At 35.8% G+C, this 18,225-nt stretch overlaps 1 protein-coding gene across 1 annotated transcript in view; it reads right to left on the bottom strand.

Moving 5' to 3' along the window:
* LOC127855131 (uncharacterized) overlaps positions 1 to 18,225 on the bottom strand; it is a 188,405-nt gene that overhangs the window by 143,044 nt on the left and 27,136 nt on the right. The window contains exons 3-8 of the mRNA XM_052390515.1: positions 14,838 to 14,961; positions 10,451 to 10,534; positions 7,406 to 7,638; positions 4,321 to 4,366; positions 3,955 to 4,143; positions 1,836 to 1,913 (exon numbers count right to left, since the gene is read on the bottom strand). Coding sequence (XP_052246475.1) covers positions 1,836 to 1,913; positions 3,955 to 4,143; positions 4,321 to 4,366; positions 7,406 to 7,638; positions 10,451 to 10,534; positions 14,838 to 14,961 — 754 coding nt within the window. The remainder of the gene's footprint in view (positions 1 to 1,835; positions 1,914 to 3,954; positions 4,144 to 4,320; positions 4,367 to 7,405; positions 7,639 to 10,450; positions 10,535 to 14,837; positions 14,962 to 18,225) is intronic.

Here is an 18,225-nt window from a genome sequence, read left to right as displayed (position 1 = left end):
TAAAGCATATCAACCATGTAATGACCATTGTGAGGGCTTTTGAAGATCCTCGACTCTGTCCTGTTAGGACTTTAAATGTTCTCTGTCTAAGACAAAGGATTTAAGAAAATCTAGACAATTGTTTGTTTCTTATTTAAATTTTAAGGCTGCGTTCACCAGTACCATTGCCAGATGGCTAAAATATGTGTTAGATCTGGCAGGTGTTGATATAAACAATTTTAATGCTCATTAATTTAGAGGAGCGTTTGTTTCTGCCGCGTTCATGAAAGGTTGTAGAGTGTAAGACATATTAAAAACTGCTGATTGGTTTTGGTTATCAGTTTAACATTTCGAAAAAAATTATCTTAGAGATATTGAGCATTCTGAAAGTAATCAGGCTCAGTCATTTAGTACTGTTGTTTTGTCTAGAGATAGAAAGTAGTATTAATTAAAGAGACATGTTGTTTCCAAAATGTACTGAAAATAATAACAAGTCAAAGTTTGATTTTATTTCCCGTTGTAGAACTCATATCTGCTGGAATATGAAGGTTGTTATTTGTCATTTCTGATGTGCATCTATATTATTGTTTTAATAAGTGTTTTAAAATATCAGTTACGATTATATTTGTTTGATAAGGTTTTACTAGACATATAGGAATGCTCTATTTTTGACTATGAATCTCCACTATGAAGAATTTTTCCCCATAATTACGTAACGAAAAATGGTTTTTAGTCAATTATTGATCATTTATCATTTGTACTTTTTATCATGGACATATTAAGGTTAAAAAGGAAGAAATTAGAATCTTATTAGAAATAGTGTTAATAGTATTTGTATTATGATATAAAAATTGCGTTTATTGCATATGATTAGACCATACAACTTTCATATGTTAAGAAGTGTATGCTGAATACAAATAAAAAAAGACTTTGAATAGTCTGTTTGATTCTGTTTTGGGTGTTTATGTTGTCGTCTTTAAAGATGCTTGTACACTGTACGCTGGGGGCCTTGTGAAAATAATGGGTTCCCCATCCAAGCACTTGTGTGCTGGATGGGGGACATAATTGGAATAATTATCGCCAACATAAATGACTTTAAAATCTATGAGCGCCTCGTGCATTTCGTTGTCTTTATAGATGGTGGTCACGTGGTTTAAGGTCAAAATATTTACCTTTAAAAACAGCGAAATAGGCTGGTCACTGGAGTAATATTCTTGTATACTTTCAGCCTCTGGCCTTATTCCAAAAATGTCCACCATATATCACAAAAGTGCTTGGATGGGGGGCCCATTTTAGTTCGTCAAATTACCATTTTCATCATAGTTTAAAAAGAAGCTTATTTTATGTAAAGTTAATACAAATCTATAACATTATTATAAGCCAACTTGTTACAGCAGAACAATAAACTAATTATTGATTCCTAAATTGTGTAATTGTTTTTAAATAATTTTGGATGTAAGGCCCTTCAAATAAAGAAAAGTTAATTTGTGGATAATCAAAATTGGTGCTTTTCATTCAAGTATATATCGGTGTGCGCTGCTCTTGAACTCAATATTGTTTTAACAGAAAATACATTATGTAATAGGGAACACCATAAGGTGTTCATCTTGAAAAAAAATTGTCAGGCGAAGAAACCATATAATGTGTACATTTACAATTTAAGATGGACCTGTCAGTGTGCTTTCCCCGTTTTTCAACCAGTCAGCCTTGTACTTAAAGGGACCGCCATATTGAAAATTATTCAAGGGCACACGGCTGTTTCAATGCTAATACAGGTACATAACCAATTAGATTTTTTTTAAATAGCTGCATGAAGATACACGTTTGTCTAACGCATTGATAATAATTGACCTTACCTTCAACAAGGTAAGATCCTGGTGGACTATATTGTACCCCTAGAGGATCAACAACAACTGTGGCATATGGACAGGTACCTGAAACACAGTCATTCATTGCATTAAACAGAGGGTAACTCCAGTTAATTTTGAAAGAATTACATATTTTCGAAAAACTGTGATAAGGCAAGCTTTAATTTCCGTGTTGAATACTTAATCCTTTTAATGTATTCCGCAAACTGTAATTGTCTATAAATGTGAAATGCTATGTGCCTCTTATCTTCACAGTAATAAGACAAATTTAGTGTTTTTTGTGTTTTTAAATTAATCGAATATGTACTATTGTCCCTTTTAAACATAGGTTCAACAATTTACATCAAATATAGTTCAAAACAAGAAATGTGTTTGTCAGCAACACTATGTTCCCTTCTGCGCCGCTTTGATTTTTTTACCTTTGACCTTGAAGGATGACTGTGACCTTTCACCACTCAAAATGTGCAGCTCCATAAGATACAAATGCATGCCACATATCAAGTTGCTATCTCCAATATTGCAGAAGTTATGGCAAAATGGTAAAGTTGGGGCAAGCAAACAGACCAACAGACAGGGCAAAAACAATATGTCCCCCACTATCGTGGTGAGGAACATACAAAGCTATATTTCTTGTTTATTATGTGGACAAATCTATTGATAATCATGTCGAAAAGACTGCATGATTTGGTTTTACACTCGATATATTGAAGTTTATTATATTTTGAGAAATATAAAAACAGTCAGAATCCAGATTATTATCTACAGTGTGTATTCTAGACCCCAGAATTGTGTGATTTGGGCCATTTTTAAAATAATCACACACATTTTCAGCATATGTGCAAGAAAATTCGCACATTTGATATCTTTAAATTAATCTTAAAAGCTGCTGTATTCCGTTTTGCGTATCTTTTAAGAGACACCAGAAGTGCAAGGGAATATACTTTCCGATAGGTGGGTAAAAACATGTAAGATTTTTTATAAAAAGGACTTATGCGCAAATAAAAAATAAATTTAGAAACTCACGGGATGTTACTTGTAAATGTTAACAGCAGAATATAACAATTTTGTAAGTAGTGTTGAAGAAGAGAATACATGATTTGCTGTAGTTTTTCTTTAAACTAACCATAGCATTTTTCACTGACCGAATGTATGTATTAAGGTTTAATGTAAAACAATTTAATATTACACAAAAAATGTATAAAATGGGTTTTAAAAATACATCTCCATGTTTCTGAAAAATACCCCCCCCCTATTTTCAAACTAAGGGGGGAATTTTCCGCGCACTTTTGGAGTATTGAAGAGACAATGACTTCTTTACATAAACATTAACTATGACTTTAAAACCATTGAGTTCTTAAGTGCCAAAACTGGCATTGATGTAGATGTGGTCACACAAATATAATTAAAACATTTACATTACGATTTGTAAAGAAGTAACATAGAAGAGTCACTGGCGTGATATAATTGAATATCTTCTGCCTATGGCCTTGCTTAAAAAAATTCCCATTCCATCCATAACAATAAGAACTGAATGGCAGGTCAATATTTTCACGTATCAAGAAGCAAAATAAATGGAAGGACGTACTGTGAGTTCAAAACTCACATAACATTATGTATATATTTGAGGTCGCATCGTTGGATCCTTCAAGTCGATGGTTCAGTTTATGTCAATTACCTGAGGTCAGATTGTTTGATTCTTCATCTCAATTGTCGAGTGTTTAAGATGTATGTAACGTCACATGGTTGAACTCTTCAGGTCAATGTTTGAGTTTATGAAACATACCCGTGGTCATATGGTTTAAATCTTTAGGTCAACAGTTTAATGTATGTGCAATACCTGATGTCACATTTTCGGACTATTTAGGTCAATGGTTAAGTTAATGTGATATACCCGAGGTAACAATGTTGAAATATTTAGGTTAATGTTTGAGTGTATGAGATATACCTGAAATCACATTGTAAGACTCTTCGGGTCAATAGTTAATTTGATGTGATACACCTGAGGTCAAATGATTGAACAATACAGGCCGATGTTTGAGTTTGTGTGATATATTTGAGGTCACATGGTTGGATTCTTAAGGTCAATGGTTGAGTTCATGTGATATACCTGAGGTCACATGGTTAGACTCTAGCACAATTATAAGTTCTGGATCCACCCACATCACATCTAGGAAATGTATTCCGTCATGTTGTCCCATGAACACTACTGGAATATGTATTTGATTGGTATCGACACCACTCAATGCAGCCATGAACCGGGGTATAGTCATGTTGACCAGAGGGGCGTAGCCATAATCTGTAACAGAGCATATAAACGGAAGAGTAGTTGCCTACACATTAAACTGCACTTCCATAGTTACCTTAGCATTCTAATCCACCATTAATTAACTCCATGACTTTACTTAAATTGTATTAATAGAAACATGTTTTGATATTAAGAATGGCATAAAATGCTGTATTTAAGTATGCTTACCAATTATAATGACCCCTTTCCCCCCTGCAGATTGAACATTCAGCGCCTGCAACAATAAGCTAAATAAGACAAGATTTAAATTGATGATGAGCTTGTCATTCATCTTACATATGCATTACAGTACAATGTCAAAAATTGTCGGACAACAATATCACTATAGTGTGTAAAGAAAATAGTATTTGGTGAAAATACAATCAGGAAAATAGAGGTGGGATCTTATTTTGTAACCAAAGTTTAATTTGATATTTTTTTACATGAGCCTTGCTCTTGGAAAAATGATGTTCATGCATTCATGGAAAATGTAGACCCAGAAAAGCATGCGCATTATTCAAACATGGATTTTGGCTAAAAAATAATTCCTTTAAAAAACAAATACCATAAAGCGTAAACTGTTGTTCCTTATTAGACTGTGCGGACTTGTGCATTAAGCCAAGTTTTCCCAAAACTAGTCTCATGTTACTATGTAGGTTAAATAACTAGAAAATGTGTTACAAACATGTTTAACTTTTCTGCACATTCTGTCACTTACTGGAACTCAGGAATGTATGGATCATTCCGCATAAGAATTAGAATGTGCAGTCCTTTCCTATGCTTCGTGATGAAATATTTAAAATATCAATTTATTATTGAGTCAATTCGTTTCAGACCCACTTAAACAAAATGCAATTAAACAAAACAATCAGAGATATTGCGAACTGATGACTACATGTTCTGTAAAGCCCAAGTCTCACTATTGCCGGTACAGCCCTGGTCCATCCCGGTTTGCTAACGACCGGCGAGAACCAGGATGATTCGTAGAACATTTTTAACGTGGTAACACTATTTCCTGGTGCCGCACCGGTTGAAGCTGGTTAACAATCCGGCAGAGTCCCGGTCAACCCCAAACTATCTACGGTTTATCCTGGTGAAGCCCCGGCAGAGCCCTGGTAGTCGCCGGTAATGTCCAGGTGGAGCCCCGATGAAAGTCGGCAGCGTCCCGGCAGAGCCCCGGTATACCGTAACTTCACCGGCACTCACCGAGGCTATACCTGCATCAGACCCCGGCAGAGCTACGGTCACGTCCCGGTAAATCCCCGGTCGTCGCCGGTAATGCTCAGGCAGAGCCCCTGTGAATTCCGGTGGCGTCCCGGCAGAGGTTTACCGATGTACTGTAGCTATACCGGGACTCATCGGGGCTCCACAGGGGCAACGCCTTTGCAGTAGCTCTGCCGGGGTCTGTATGGGCCCTGGTGGAGCTATGGTGCCGTCTCGGTTGTTGCCGTTGCCGCACCAGTCGTTGCCGGTCCTTCTCGGTTGCCCCCAGTTCATTCCGGAGGTATTCAACATTTAAATACTTTCCCGGTGGAGCCCTGGTTTTTTCCGGTCGTCCCTGGTTCATCCTGATTGTCCAAAGTGGAGCACCGGTTCATCCCGATAGCTCCCGGATCATGCACCAGGGCTCCAACGGCATCAGAGAGACTGGGCTTTAAGGAAGCATAACAGGGTGATGGACGCATGTAGGGATTGAATAGAAAACTCAATATTATAATAGCCCCAAATAGGCAAGTTCAGCTAAGATGTCTAAAACAAGAGCGTCAAAAGGTCCTTCGAAACTTAACTGTTTGAAGCTGAGAGTATTCAACATGTTGCACATTAGACGGATTTTCAACAAACCACAGTTACTTTTAGTATAGGCACAATTATCATAGCCATGATTCATGACAAGTAAAAACCAAACATGCACATTCTAGACAGTTCGCATTGTTTTATTGTCAATTGCTTAGTTTCAAAGTGACCATTTGTTTCAAATGATGGGACACGATATCTCAACTGACTGTGAAATCGTTAAAACAAATAATGATCTTAAAAAGGTTTGTGAAGAAGGAGCAAATAAATCTGACTTCTAGAGAATTCACAAACTCGTTCTTTAATTTGAAACAGCGAGCAAGTGTTTTACCCTAAATGTCAGACTTTCAAACTTTCAACCTCAAACAAGATAGCATTAACACAAATGTTCAGACCAACTTTCATGACTATTCAGCAATAAATGTGGCTATACAGTCTTCCAAATTTTACATAGTTGACTATTCAGTATGACCTTAAGCTTGAACCAGGCTCATGTATGTGACATGTACTCATAGTTCTTGTCACTGACAATGGTACAGCTGTAGAAATTTTACTGCAGAGAAGTTTTCAATATTTTACAACAAACCGCAACCTTGACATTGGACTAAGGAGCTTGAGTACCGGTAGTCAGCACCACACAGCAAAAGCCTTTCTCATCACTTAAAGAATTTCTTATCATGGTCTTTTGAACTTAAATTGTGGCATACACGTAGACTTAAGACCTGGGACCCTTTGGTATAGCATGCTGATCAATTCTACCATATTATTTGAAATCCCATTAATGCTTGACAAACTTGTGCTCTGGACAAAGGTGTTCAGAACTGAATTCCTAAATTTGACATTGACTTTATACCTTGGGACCAGGTGTTGGAGCAAGAAACTACCTCTAAAAACTATTATCATTCTATGTACCCTAAATTGTATAATGCTTATCAAACTTCTGGTATTGGTTGTTGAGTGTACAAAAAGTGTTATACTATGCATAAATAACTTGTAAAGTCTGTAAGGTATGAAGGTGTGATATACCCTTGACCCTTACATACCTATTGACGAGGAATATTAAATATATTGAACTGAAAACAAACAAAAACACTTCTGGTATGGGCATATTTTTCAAGACTTATTTCATAAATGCAACCTTAGACTTAAAATTTTGATCTTGATTTAATATAACTTAAAGCGCGGTTTGTAAATACAACACCGGCTCTCATCATGCAGGCCACTTCTGCACAATTATTTGCTAGTCTGACAATGGTAAACAAAGTTATGCTTAGGACAAAGTGTTAAGGACTGACTCTAAAAATCGGACCTTTGACCTTTGACCTTGAATTGCGACATTGACTTTGGACCTGTTTCTTGCAAATAATATATCAAATATATCCCCCTATCAACAGCCTAAACTTTCCACTCAAAAGCATGCTTGAGTGTTCCCGTAATATGGCCAATGCTGTTTTTTGAACTTGCTATAAAAGCATATTACCTGCTTTGAAAAAGTACATGCTTTTCTTCGATAAACCACAGCTATTCTTTCATCTAATGGGACTTCAGGTGGTGTGCACATGTCGAATGGAGTTGCCTGTCTCAACTTGCCAGAAACGGATGGCCGAGTAAACAGATCATAACCAAACAAGGCTGGTACTACTTGGTAGATGTCTCCAGAGTGCAGAGATGATGACACCCTCATTGAAACTAATTTCGAGTCAGGGTCTGATACTGCATGAAATACAAATACATTACAGATTGCAAAGGTTTTCTAAATCAATTCAGCATGCAACATGTTCAAACAAGACAATAACATTTGGAAAGTACTCATTACATTCATGGCAAAATCTTAGTCAGAACTTACACACTTCCATAATAATACTTTCGTCTTTACTCCTGTTGAGCTAAAATAATGTTTTCCTTTTTTTTAGCTACTCTTCATAGTGATTCTTTACCTTATCACCAGCAATCAAGGCTTAATTGTTTGTGGTCCTATCATGAAGAAAGGATTGTACAATTAAACAGGTGTATTTAATGGTTTGTTCCATCTTATTTGTTCAGTTTGACCTTGACCTGTTTATCAAAAACTCCTAAACTGTGAGTGATTCTCTATTTGTCATGAAAAACTTGGTGGGGTGCAACGTTTTAAGAGCATTAACACAGATGTTGCCAAGTATACACAAAAAGCCTATTTCACAATTGTTCCAAAGACGACCTTTAAGAGAGCACCATATTTGGTGCATGCAACATGTCATCTTGATATGATAATATATGTTGCTTATAAATAAACTTATTCCAAAACCCCTTAATACATGATATAGAAATAGTCCTTACCGTCACACAAACATCAACTATGAACCACAGACTTTCAATGTCCAATGTGACCTTGACCGTTAAGTGAGCAACATGGTTTCTGCATGCAATACATTATCTTGGCCTGGATTTTATTTCAGCCATTTCATTTTGTTTACATCCCAACATGCACAGTTAAGTTATTGTCCAAACAGAAACATCTTCTTAGGCTAAACCTATATAAGTAATATGTCAAAAGCTCAAGAGTCAACAGCGACCTTAACCTTCAAACTATTAACATAATTATTGCATGTGACATTAACCCTTGATAGCATCATCAATTTGAAATCCAATCATGAACAATTAAATTATTAGGGCTTTAGTTTAAACCTATTTATTTCAGCTAGATTACATAGAAAGCTTACGGCTTATTTGAAATGCTCTCGAGTCCGTTTCCTGGGACTAAACCAGTACTCTGTGACTATGGGGGAAATGTACATTACGCTACCACAGTAGGTAGATATATTTATTTCGGTACCATGGTGCAAACACAATCAACAAGCATGTTGTATTTATAAAATAATACATTTAAATACAAACATGAGAATTAACCATGTCATGCAAAACAGTACCAAGGATAAACACAAAAAAGGGAATGACCTCTTATTCCATTGAGGTCCTTGTTACTGGTGGCCTAACAGAGAGGGACGTGAATTGATGCTTAATAATGAATCACATATTTCAACTGAGCATTAATAATACTTGAATTGGTGGACATTAGTGTAGGAATATCAGACAAAAATGAGCACACACAACATAAGTAAATAAATTAATTACGTAGTTAAAATAGTTATAGCAAATAATCATGTACCACAGATAATTACAACATTTACATCACAAACTGACTAGTAACATGTCATTAAGAAGCGGAATGTATTTAAAGAATTACACATGATACCGATTACTTCGTAAAATAGTATTATAAAATCTGACTTAAAAACTGGTTTTTATGAAACTGACTTAAAAAGTGGTTTTTAACGGCAACCTTTATAGTAATAGAAGGAGGTTACCAATTCCATAATTTACATCCCACAAATGCAAAGGATTTGATACCAACACCTTTAACTTTCGGAATTGTAAAAGAACCTTTTTCATGGAATGAAATGCTCACCTATATAATCAGGGGCTGTACCATCAACAATTATAAATGCTTGAGTCAGTATATTGTGATAAACTCGTGTTGATACTGTGAGCCAATTTAAGTTTAAATTGCTCAGGAACAATGTGTGACCGTGGGTCTAAATTCAAAAAAAAACCTTACCAACTTATTTTGAGTTACCTGTAACTTGTTCATCCGTGATTTATTCAAACCACAATACCAACAGGAACAGTCATAGTCAAAATGACATTGAATACGTGACATAACCAAACGTTTTTTAGTATGTTGAGTGAGATATACACAAAGTCTTACCTAGATTTTGACTTTTTAAAAACTGAAGAAACCATTGAATCACGAGATAAATTTTGAACCAATGTTGCATCACGATAATTAATTGAAGAGGGTGGCTCAATAACCTGGCCGTTACATGATACATTTAGATAATGACTTAAACCCAGTTTGGGCTTAGAGCCAAAAACAATGGACTCAGTTTATCCTTAGTGTAAAGACAATTTATTGTCAATGAGCTATTTACTAACAACCTCAATTTCCTTAGTCAGGGCATTTTCAAAATCAGATTTATTTTTACCGGTAACCATAATGCCAGAATCATCAGCATACAAAACAAGCTTGTGTTTTACAACTGCTGACATGTCACTTACAAAGATTAAAAACAGAAGGGGTCCTAGGATTGAGCCCTGAGGAACACCACAAGCAATATTCGAACAAGAGGAGAAAGTTCATGGATATGGAGCCTGTGACCTCATAATCGCTAGGCAGACACCAAATCCACTACACCACTGCGACCTGACAAGTTGCTTAGGGAACTTTGAATACATACCTGTGAAATCAGATGTACATATTCACATGTATATATATTTTTTACTATAATGACATGTCAGAGATATACAAGTAGGTTGGAAACAAGTTTTGTTATTGCAAATGCTTAATGCACCTATTGCATAAACATAAGGATGTATGAACATACGGACGTACATATGTGAAGTACAGAAAACATCAATGCTTATTGCATTTCACTGTAATAAAACTAATACCGACACAGAAAACTGTCTTCAATATAGTAAATCTTACCAACAGTTCGTGTTGTAGTTAGATTGCACCTCAAATCGGTATTAGAATAATAAGCAGTTGAAAAACTCTCCCATCTTTGGCTTGCTGTAAATTGATGAAAGTTATAGTTTTATATATGCCTTCATAAAAACACATCTTCCAATTTGTTTCCAAGATCACCTGCCGGAGTCAAGAAATGTTACTGTTATGGCACAATTCTGCTTTGTTACAAACAAATATATGTTCAGACAGGTTGTATGACACGTAATGGCATGTAAAGAGCCAATACAATGCCTATCATTTAAATATCCTAAAAAAGACAACAGTTATAAACAAGTCATTGTCTCTTGTTGTGTAGTTAAATAAAAAATCAGCCTTACTTTAGTCCAATAAATAAATTTGAAAACGTTTAGGGCTATTTTCACAAAGGGTTAATCAAGTATGTCCTGTTACAGAAGTTATTTAAAGTGAATTTATCCCAAAAGACAATCTGTGATCAGAGAAAAATATGTTAAGCATTATATACTATAGAAGCCTTACAAATCTTGTGACTCCTGGCATGCTGCCAGTTTGACCCCTGGGGGATAATTTTGACAATCCTTGTAGACAATCATAAGTTGATGTTACACGCCAAGTATTAAAACTCTGAGCATTGTGGTTTCAGAGGTTTTTAAAGTTATTTACTATTCGAGTCTAAATAACTTATGTGACCCCCGGGAGGGGCTGTTTGTTTTGAATCCATGATTTACAGTTTTAAAAACTATTAACCAGATAAGCATGTATAAGTACATGTAATGTGACCCCTCAAGTATGGCCATATTTTACCATAGAGGCATAATTTGAGCAATCTGTGTAGAGCTGATATTTCAAACAAAGTATGAAGCGTCTGATTCTGGTCGTTTCAGAGAAGAAAGGCTCCAAAAAGGTATTAACTACATATATCATGTAACCCCATGGGCGTGGCCAGTTTTGAACCCAGGAGTATGATTTAAACAATCTCTACAGAGGATCACTATATGATTCCCCACACCAAATATTAAAGCTCTGCGCTTTGTGGCTTCATGATGTTTTTTTAGTTCCCACTTACACAATTTATTTTTAGCTTTAGTGAATATGCAGCTAACCAGAAATGTTGAATAACTTCAAAAATGAGTCAGTCAAGTATCATTCCTGAAAAGTTTCGTGAAAATCCACCAAGTGGATAAGATATATGTTGAAGCAAATTACTGACGACACATGCCAAAAGAGGCAACCTACCAAAAGAGCTAACCATGACCACTTCTTACTCAGGTGAGATAAATTAATAGCTTTATTTTATGCTTTCTGATGGTTTATGGAGAAATATCAGTGAATTAAAACTGATTTTAACTGTTTTTAACATAACTATTTTTAAATTTCTTTGGTTACCCAATTGTGACCCCAAATTAAAGGCAATTTTACCAAGGGAGACTACTCTGCATTGATGTTTACAAAAAATACTGATGAACAATCGTTTTAAATAAACGAAGGGCGCGCAGCTGGGAATTATATTGTCTGGAATGGCAAAAATACAAAATAAATCATGTGTAAGCATAAAATATCAAGGGCTGTTTAAAAAATGTGCATGCCTCCATATGTGGCACATTAATAGCGGTCACCTGCCAGTCATGATCAATGTACCTATGAAGTTTGATGATCCTAGACGTAAGCTTTCTTGAGTTATCATCTGGAAACCATTTTACTGTGTCAAGTCAACGTGACCTTGACCTTTGACCTAGTGACCTGAACATCAATAGGGGTCATCTGCCAGTCATGATCAATATACCTATGAAGTTTGATGATCCTAGGCATAAGCGTTCTTGAGTTATCATCCGGAAACCATTTTACTATTTTGAATCACCTCGACATTGACCTTAGACCTAGCTAGTAGCCTAAAAATCAATAGGGGTCATTTGCCAGTCATGATCAATGTACCTATGAAGTTTCATGATCCTAGGCGTAAGCATTCTTGAGTTATCATCCGTAAACCAATTTTCTGTTTCGAGTCACCGTGGCCTTGATCTATGACCTAGTGAACTGAAAATCAATAGGGGTCATCTGTGAGTCATGATCAATGTGCCTATGAAGTTTCATGATCCTAGGCGTAAGCGTTCTTGAGTTATCATCCGGAAACCATTTTACAATTTCGAGTAACTGTGAGCTTGACCTTTGACCTAAAGACCTCAAAATCAATAGGGGTCATCTGTCAATCATGATGAATGTACCTATTAAGTTTCAGAATCCTAGGCCTAGGCGTCCTTGAGTTATCATCCAAAAACCATATGGTGGACGGACGGACGGACCGACCTACCGGCATGTGCAAAACAATATACCCCCTCTTCCGCCAGTCATGATCAATGTACCTATGAAGTTTCATGATCCTAGGCGTAAGCGTTCTTGATTTATCATCCAGAAACCATTTTACTGTTTCGAGTCACCGTAAACTTGACCTTTGACCTAGTGACCAAAAAATCAATACGGGTCATTTGTCAGTCATGATCAATGTACCTATGACGTTGCATGATCCTTGGCGTAAGCGTTCTTGAGTTATCATCCGGAAACCATTTTTCTGTTTCGAGTCAGCGTGACCTTGACCTTTGACCTAGTGACCTGAAAAACAAAAGGGGTCATCTGCGAGTCATGATCAATGTACCTATGAAGTTTCATGATCTTATGCGTAAGCGTTCTTGAGTTATCATCCGGAAACCATTTTACTATTTCGATTCACTGTGACCTTGACCTTTGACCTAGTGACCTCAAAATCAATAGGGGTCATATGCCAGTTATGATCAATGTACCTATAAAGTTTCATGATCCTAGGCCTAAGCGTTCTTGAGTAATCATCCGGAAACTATCTGGTGGACGGTCGGACGGACCGACCGATTGACCTACCGAAATGTGCAAAACAATATAGCCCCTCTTCGTCGAAGGGGGGCATTACAAGAAAATGTGTAGGATATGGTGGATGATCAATTTCCATTCACTTGTGATCAAAGAAAAATAATATATGATCACAAGTGAATTAAAATTGATATTCCACAAAATTCAATAAATATCATCTAGGCCTAAACAAATGTTGTGGTTCGGGTCACCCGCCCTACCTAAGAACATGCGATGACCCTACAGTTTTCATTGACCATGCAGACCCTAAACTTTTTTTTTCTTTTTCCAGTAGGATAAATATCAAAGTGATATCGACTTAGCCGCAAAAATGTGAGAGCCGATTTATGATACTCTGTCAATTACGTCATGTATCTCTTTACCGCCCTTAAGCCCGTCTTAAGGCGGATCGTCGATGTATTGGAAAATAGATATTGGCTAATAAGAGCGCACGCTTTGAATGAGCTACAACACACGTAAGCAGTCATACCTATACCTGCAGTAAAATAATGCAGACGACGAGTGGAGTAATTTTCGTAAGTGTGTGATTTTATGGCAGTGTGTTGGCTTTGTTATTTAACAAACTCATCGGTCCCTTAGGTGTTAACCTCTACGAAGCAATCTCGGCCACTTACTTTGAAGAGAGATGATCGCAACCGGGTGAAATCCTCGTGGGTATTGTACAGTTCATGAACTATATGGTCAAAAATGTATTCGACACGTAATGCGCTTTACCAAATTATCGTTGAGTTAATAACGCACAACTCTAAATGTTTCGTTTGATTCTCAATTGAGCATTATTCAATTTGTAATCCGAAACGCGCTTCAGAGTTTTAATGCTAACGCGACATTAACAAATTATAGCGTAAAATAATGATTTCTGTATACTTTGTCTCAATAAAAAGCAGGCGAAAATTATGCAGACATGTAGAACGTCGCATGGAAAGTGTGGGTGTATTTTGTGTTGTATAAAAACATCAACATTCCATCAGGCGGTTTACGCGTGTTCTGTGCAAAAAAAAACGCTCCGATTAAACGTTCACAACTTTAAATAGTACCAAATGCAACTTTGATACTTTAGAAAAATGGCGAATGTTTGTGTTTTGAAATTGTTGATAACTTTTATCGTAATTTCCAGAATTTTGTTTAAAACTGGAATATACGGGATTATCAGGTAATGAGTAGCGACGGGAAAAGGAGTAAGCATATGCAGTAATAGATAGGACGTATAGTTATTACGGATGTATTAAGGAATCGATCGAGACGGGATTATGCGTATCAATGCGGAAATACACTACACAATAACGTGAAAAAATGTATATGGTGTACAAACAGGTATTATGTGAAAACCATTAGCATAGAATGATTTTTAAAAACAGGCACCTTGTCTCGAAAAAATAAAATACAACAATAATAAGCCGACCTACCCTTTGTTAAATGTTAACCGAACCACAATTTGTTAAGGCCCTATATACAATTTTTAAAAGGAATAATAAAATATAAACTTCACTGTTGGAAACATAGGCGAAGACCCAATTATGTCCTTCTGTTATTCCAGGTGCAAATGTACTGCCCAATGATCGAAAATTCTCTCGAGGATACTGAGTGAAAATCGGTGAGTAAAAAGCGTTATTCTGCAAAGAAAATCAATGCATGCATCACAATGTTCTTCAGAGATCCATATGTATATTGACAACATGTCACCATTGGTGAATGCTTTTGTTCTAGGATACCTTAAGAGTTATCTGATTTACAGCACGCTTGACAAAAATAGCTTAAGCCACATTTACCTTGTGCTAACCCTTCCTTCATGCAAAACCAGGTATCTAAGTATTGGGTTTCATTAATACAGTATATTTGTTTCATTAGGCTATTATATATCAAACTATTTTCGGAAACAGATTAGATGTGCAAACTTTGTAATGAGTCAGTGCGCTGTTGTATCTCATACAGTGTAGACCTATTTTTTGTTTATCCCTACTTACAACTAAACTGATAAAAGAAATGTGTCGTCATTTTAGATAATAAATTTAATGTATTCTTTGGAATATGTATCTCTTAATAAAGGTTCAGCTGTAATTAATTGGTTTAGCCCAAAATTTAATATTCAATTATATATATTTTTATAAAGATACTCTGTTTTCAGATTGCATTATTAAAACCTCTTTATTTAGGATAATTATTGTTTAAATGTATTTCTTGCACATGTGTGATGGTTGCGTAGTCGCAAATAGAACAAGACAATTGCCAAGGAATATATGTCCCCTACCGGCTCCACCATTGTCAGAAATTCAACCATTGTCAGAATATGTTTTTATATGTGTTGCCGTAGCATATTGCCATCTTTACACGTTTCAAGTTTCATAAAAAATATATAGAACTTTTAAAGTTACCGCAGGATCCAGAAAACCACCATTTTCAGCAGTATTTCTAGTCTATTTGTTGCCATAGAAACCAACATTTGTGACGCAGGAACAAAATGAAATGACGTGCATAATGTCTATATTGCCATCTATTCATGTTTCAAGTTTCATGAAAAATTATTCAGAACTTATAAAGTTATCGCAGGATCCAGAAAAGTGTGACAGACCGATGGCCGATGACACCGGTAGGGGACAAAAACATGTGGTTTCGACCACTGCAAGTGGCAAAAGGTCCTTAGTTACCACCAGCATAATCGTCGGGTAGTCAGGAAGTTCGTCCACATTGTCTGCTACAAACACAAACTTGCGTGAAGTGTAAGAAATAGTCAATGTTTTGAATGTCAATGTTAACGCCCAAATTTAACGCATTAATTGGCAGGAATAACATTTAATGACTATATGGTTGGTTGTCAAAATGAGCCCATGGAAAAAAAGACAGTTTCCTGACAAGTTTCAGCATATTAAACAGGTTATTGACGAGATTCAGCCTTAATTGGCAAGTTTGGTCAATAGCTAATAATTTATCCAAGATGGCCACAGATCCTAAGCTGCTCACCTGAGACCAAAAGGATCATTCTGAAAACTTGAAGTTGAGAATTAAGCAAGGGACAATATTGTCACAAAACCAGGTTTTCAATTTTTTTAAGTGTGATAAAGGGAGACAATTCAAAATGTGCATTGTTACTGATTGTTACCGTGGAGGAACATTTCACAATTTCGACATGTACACTTCACAAATTTAAACGGCCGCGATAAAAAAAAAACTGCCGTTTTAAACTGTTTAAAAATTACTTTTGTGCTCAAAACTGTCAAAAACAGCCATTTCCCTATTAAAAAATATGTTGCATTTCACCATCAAAGCACTATTTAAACGGACATGGATTACATTATGAGGAAAGTAATTTGAAATGTTGCTGATAGCACATGATTCATGTATTGAAAACTGTGAGCGGGACTAGTTATTCTGTATTCTATCTGTTTACACTTGTGAATATTGGTTAAAGTAAAGCATGACTGTAATCAATCTATAAGTTTATCAACATTAATTTGAATGCATTTTCATGATGCGCAGTAATGTTCAAACACTGTATGTAAAAATATAATAACTGGTTTTAATTTTTTACATAAGTTTTATTAAGCATGACACTATACGGAAAGCGACTTCCCAAATAAATGTGTAAAACTCGAGTAAAATACGGGTTTTATCCGTGTTAAACCAAGCGGTATTTGCAGTTGGTTTAAGTGGGTCTTCTGTGCTTACAACTTGATTAAAACTGTGTAAAACACAGAAAAAACTCACTTGGTACCATATGTTGGTTTTGGTCAGTTGATTTTGTTGTTGGTTTTGGTAAGTTGTTTTTTATTGAGTTTTGGTCAGTTTTTTTTCGTGAGCTTTTTAAGTTGTTTTTTTCTGTGTGTACAGTGGGTCTTTTTACCAACTTGGTTAAAACAGAGTAAAACACAGAAAAAACTCACTTGGTACATATATGTTGGTTTTTGTAAGTTATTTTTTGTCTGGTTCTGGTAAGTTGCTTTTTTGTGGGTTTTGGTTTGTTGGTTTTTTCGTTGGTTTTGGTAAGTTTGTTGTTTGTGTGTTACTAAGACTCAATAAAACCACAAAAAACTTATCAATACCAACAAAACCCAACTTACCAAAGCTCACAAAAAACAACATACAAAACCACACAAAAAACAACGAACCAAAGTCCACAAAAAACAACTTAACAAAACCCACAAAAACCAACTTACCGAAACCCACATATTAATACCGAGTGGTTGATTTGCGTACAAAAACCAACTTAAACACAGTTCTGTCTACAAAAGTGTGTTTAAGTGGGGTTTTGTGAGTCTTATGTTCCCTTAAGGGATCATAAAATTTTGCTCATTTGACTGACCTTTAACCATTGTAACAAAATATTATTTTACATCTTTCTGGTAACAAGAGCTTGTCACAGTAGTGCAAAATCCCCGTCGAAATGTGTTTGCTTGTATGTCAACATTTGTTTTAAAAAGTAGAATAATATTTGTAACACATGGCACATGACAAGCTAAAATATTTACTATGAAACCAAATTAAAATAATAAAATAAATAAATAAAATAAAAAATAGAATACTAAAACAAGAGACCGTCGGAGACGGGTGATGCTCTCCAAAGTTCTTGTGTCACAATATTGCACAATATATTCAGATAAAAGGTAACGTGTTGAGGGAACAGTGGATGGAGTACAAGAATTGTTATATAGAAAATTTCAAAGGGCCATTACTCTGTGAAAAATCATCAGACCAGAACCCGCTGATAATATACACATCTCCTCTTGGTAGTGGAGCTTCCCATACAGTTTCATTGAATTTCAGTCATTAGTTGCTGAGAAATAGCCCGGACAAGAATTGCACTATATGCACAGTTAATGGAAAATTTCAAAATTTCACAGGACCAAAACTCTGTGAAAAATCATCCGACCAAATCCGGCGGA

The sequence above is a fragment of the Dreissena polymorpha genome, chromosome 13 (genome assembly GCF_020536995.1).
Source record: "Dreissena polymorpha isolate Duluth1 chromosome 13, UMN_Dpol_1.0, whole genome shotgun sequence".
NCBI lineage: Eukaryota > Metazoa > Mollusca > Bivalvia > Myida > Dreissenidae > Dreissena > Dreissena polymorpha.
This window is presented reverse-complemented; position numbering and strand designations above follow the sequence as displayed.